Source organism: Peromyscus californicus, unplaced genomic scaffold (genome assembly GCF_007827085.1).
Source record: "Peromyscus californicus insignis strain IS unplaced genomic scaffold, ASM782708v3 Scaffold_45__1_contigs__length_330925, whole genome shotgun sequence".
Lineage (NCBI taxonomy): Eukaryota > Metazoa > Chordata > Mammalia > Rodentia > Cricetidae > Peromyscus > Peromyscus californicus.
In genome coordinates this window covers 77741-79888 of record NW_026294557.1, presented here as the reverse complement: position 1 = coordinate 79888, position 2148 = coordinate 77741, and the positions used below count along the sequence as shown (strand labels likewise).

The following is a 2148-nucleotide window of genomic DNA, read 5'->3' as shown; positions in this document are numbered from 1 at the left end:
CACTGTGGTGCTTTCTTCCTTAGGAATTCTTGTTTGATATGTGAAAATATTTTTCACTCCTTTTTCTTTTTTCTTTTTTGTTTTTTGGTGACAGGTTTTCCCTGCACAGTTTTGGTGCCTGTCCTGGATGTTGCTCTGTAGACCAGACTGGCCTCACACTCACAGAAATCTGCTTGGCTGTGCCTCCTGTGTCCTGAGATTAAAGGCGTGCTGACCACTGCCATGTGACGTGAATATATTTTTACTTTCATACAATCTCAATGAACAGATCTTGTCCTTTGCTTAATGAATCTTGTGGATTAGTTTTCACTTCATCTACTTTTCTTACATTAAGATAATTGTGATGTATCATGACTTCATTTCTTGTTTTTTAAAGCTTTTTGTTTCATATATCCTACTTTTTAACAAAGACTCATGCTTTGTTATGTTGACATGTTATGTCATGTTGATACTGTGCATAAGAAAATGTCAATCATCTTGTCAAAAAACCTAAAAACTGTTGTAGCTAAATTACATTTTCCCTGTTTTTAAATTATAATTAATGAGTTAATCAATATATCTGAGCTAGTTTTGCTGGGTGGCTTTCCTTGAATTCATCTATATAGACCAGGCTGGTCTCACATTTGGGGTAATCCTGCTACATTCTGAAAGCTGGGATTACAGGTGTGTGTCCAGTAAGCTATCATTTATCTTCCAGTTATTTTCTCCCCTCATAAATGTCTAAATAAATGATTGTGTATTCCAGGAAATGTGAAATCTGCTAATAAATGTAGCTCTTACAAGTAGATAATCATTGGTGACCAGTCTTCAGTGGCTGGCTGGGCACTCCAGTCTTCAGTAGGGAATTGCTGGATGGGTACAGAGGGCACCTGTACACGCTCAGAGCAGTCTGCCACCTCTGGCTGAGCAGCAGTGAACTCAGGACCTGGTGCAGTCCATTCACCCTGGAATTCCTCCTTGGTTACATCCTTTTCATTAGTGGCCTGTTCCTCCTTCTCAATCTCCTCTGGGTCTCTGTAGAAGTAAAGATCAGGCATAACTTCCCATGGGTTCTCATGGGAGATAGTGCCACGCATGCAGAGTACTTCCCGGGCCAGCATCCACCACATCAGACCCACTGAGTGCGCTCCCTTATTGATGAATGGGAAGGCAATGTCCACATAGTGCAGAGGTGAGTCTGTGTTACACAGAGCAATGGTGGGCAGGTTGACATAAGACGCCTCTGTGAGGGGCTGGTGGTCAGCTCTGGGATCAGTCACCACTAGAACCCGCAGCTCCCTGAAGGCTGCTTGGATCTGGTTAGTGAAGGTCCCAGGGGTGAAGCAGTCAGCTATTGGAGTGGCTCCAATGGCGGCAGCAAACTTCAGCACAGCTTGCTGTCCTGTGTTCCTGGAGGAGATGACTCTGACATCAGCAGGGTTCTCAATGGCAACAATAGCACAGGCTGCAAGCAACAGCTTCTCCCAGGTCCTCTTCAGATTTATGATGTAGATACCATCACTTTTCCTTTTGTAGATGTACTGCTCCATCTGAAAGTCAAGGTTGGTGCCACATAAGTGGGTTCCTGCAGCAAGGAATTTGAGGACATCCTCCTCCTTCATCTGCAGGACATCAAGGGCTCCGGACATTGTGTAAGTTTCCCTTTAAGTTATGACGGGAATCAGGAACAAAGTCGTATGGACCGTCCCAGAGTAGCGCGGAAAAGTGGAAAATTGGCATTTTTGAGTTCAATTACTTAAATTCAGGATATGTTTTTAGTTCTATGGAATGTGGAGACATTATGTGTGTTTAAGTGAGGTTTTCTTACTTTTCTATAACAGAAACAATATACGAGGAAGGTCCAGACAAATATAAATTAAGAATTAAAATTTTCCTGCAGTCCTGGATTATGTTCTTCTAGGCCCCTGAGAACAGGTTGTGCTCCTTATAGGGAAACTCAGTGCCTTGCTCTGTCACAGCACTAGACCTGCTTAGCAAGTGTGACTTTTAGGATCAGTTTGGTGTTTTCTGTGAATGTAGGGGCCCTGGCTTAAGAAGGAGGTGAACAAAATTTAAGCCTTGCCAGAATCCAAGAGAGCTCCTTGTCTCTAATTCAGCCTAGTGAAACTATGTATGAAATCCTGGTGCTTATTTATACACTATTGCATT

At 42.8% G+C, this 2148-nt stretch overlaps 1 protein-coding gene across 1 annotated transcript; it reads right to left on the bottom strand.

The window, feature by feature from the left end:
* Nucleotides 1-776: 776 nt before the first annotated feature.
* On the bottom strand, nt 777-1640 carry LOC128123714 (40S ribosomal protein SA-like). Its single transcript, XM_052759985.1, has one exon. The coding sequence runs from the start codon at nt 1626-1628 to the stop codon at nt 777-779; it is 852 nt and encodes a 283-aa protein (XP_052615945.1). The 5' UTR covers nt 1629-1640.
* Between the last annotated feature and the right edge of the window lie 508 nt (nt 1641-2148).

What these genes read in the sequence shown, in the direction of transcription:
- LOC128123714 (XM_052759985.1), bottom strand. Translation starts at nt 1,628, where the DNA reads ATGTCCGGAGCCCTTGATGTCCTGCAGATGAAGGAGGAGGATGTCCTC.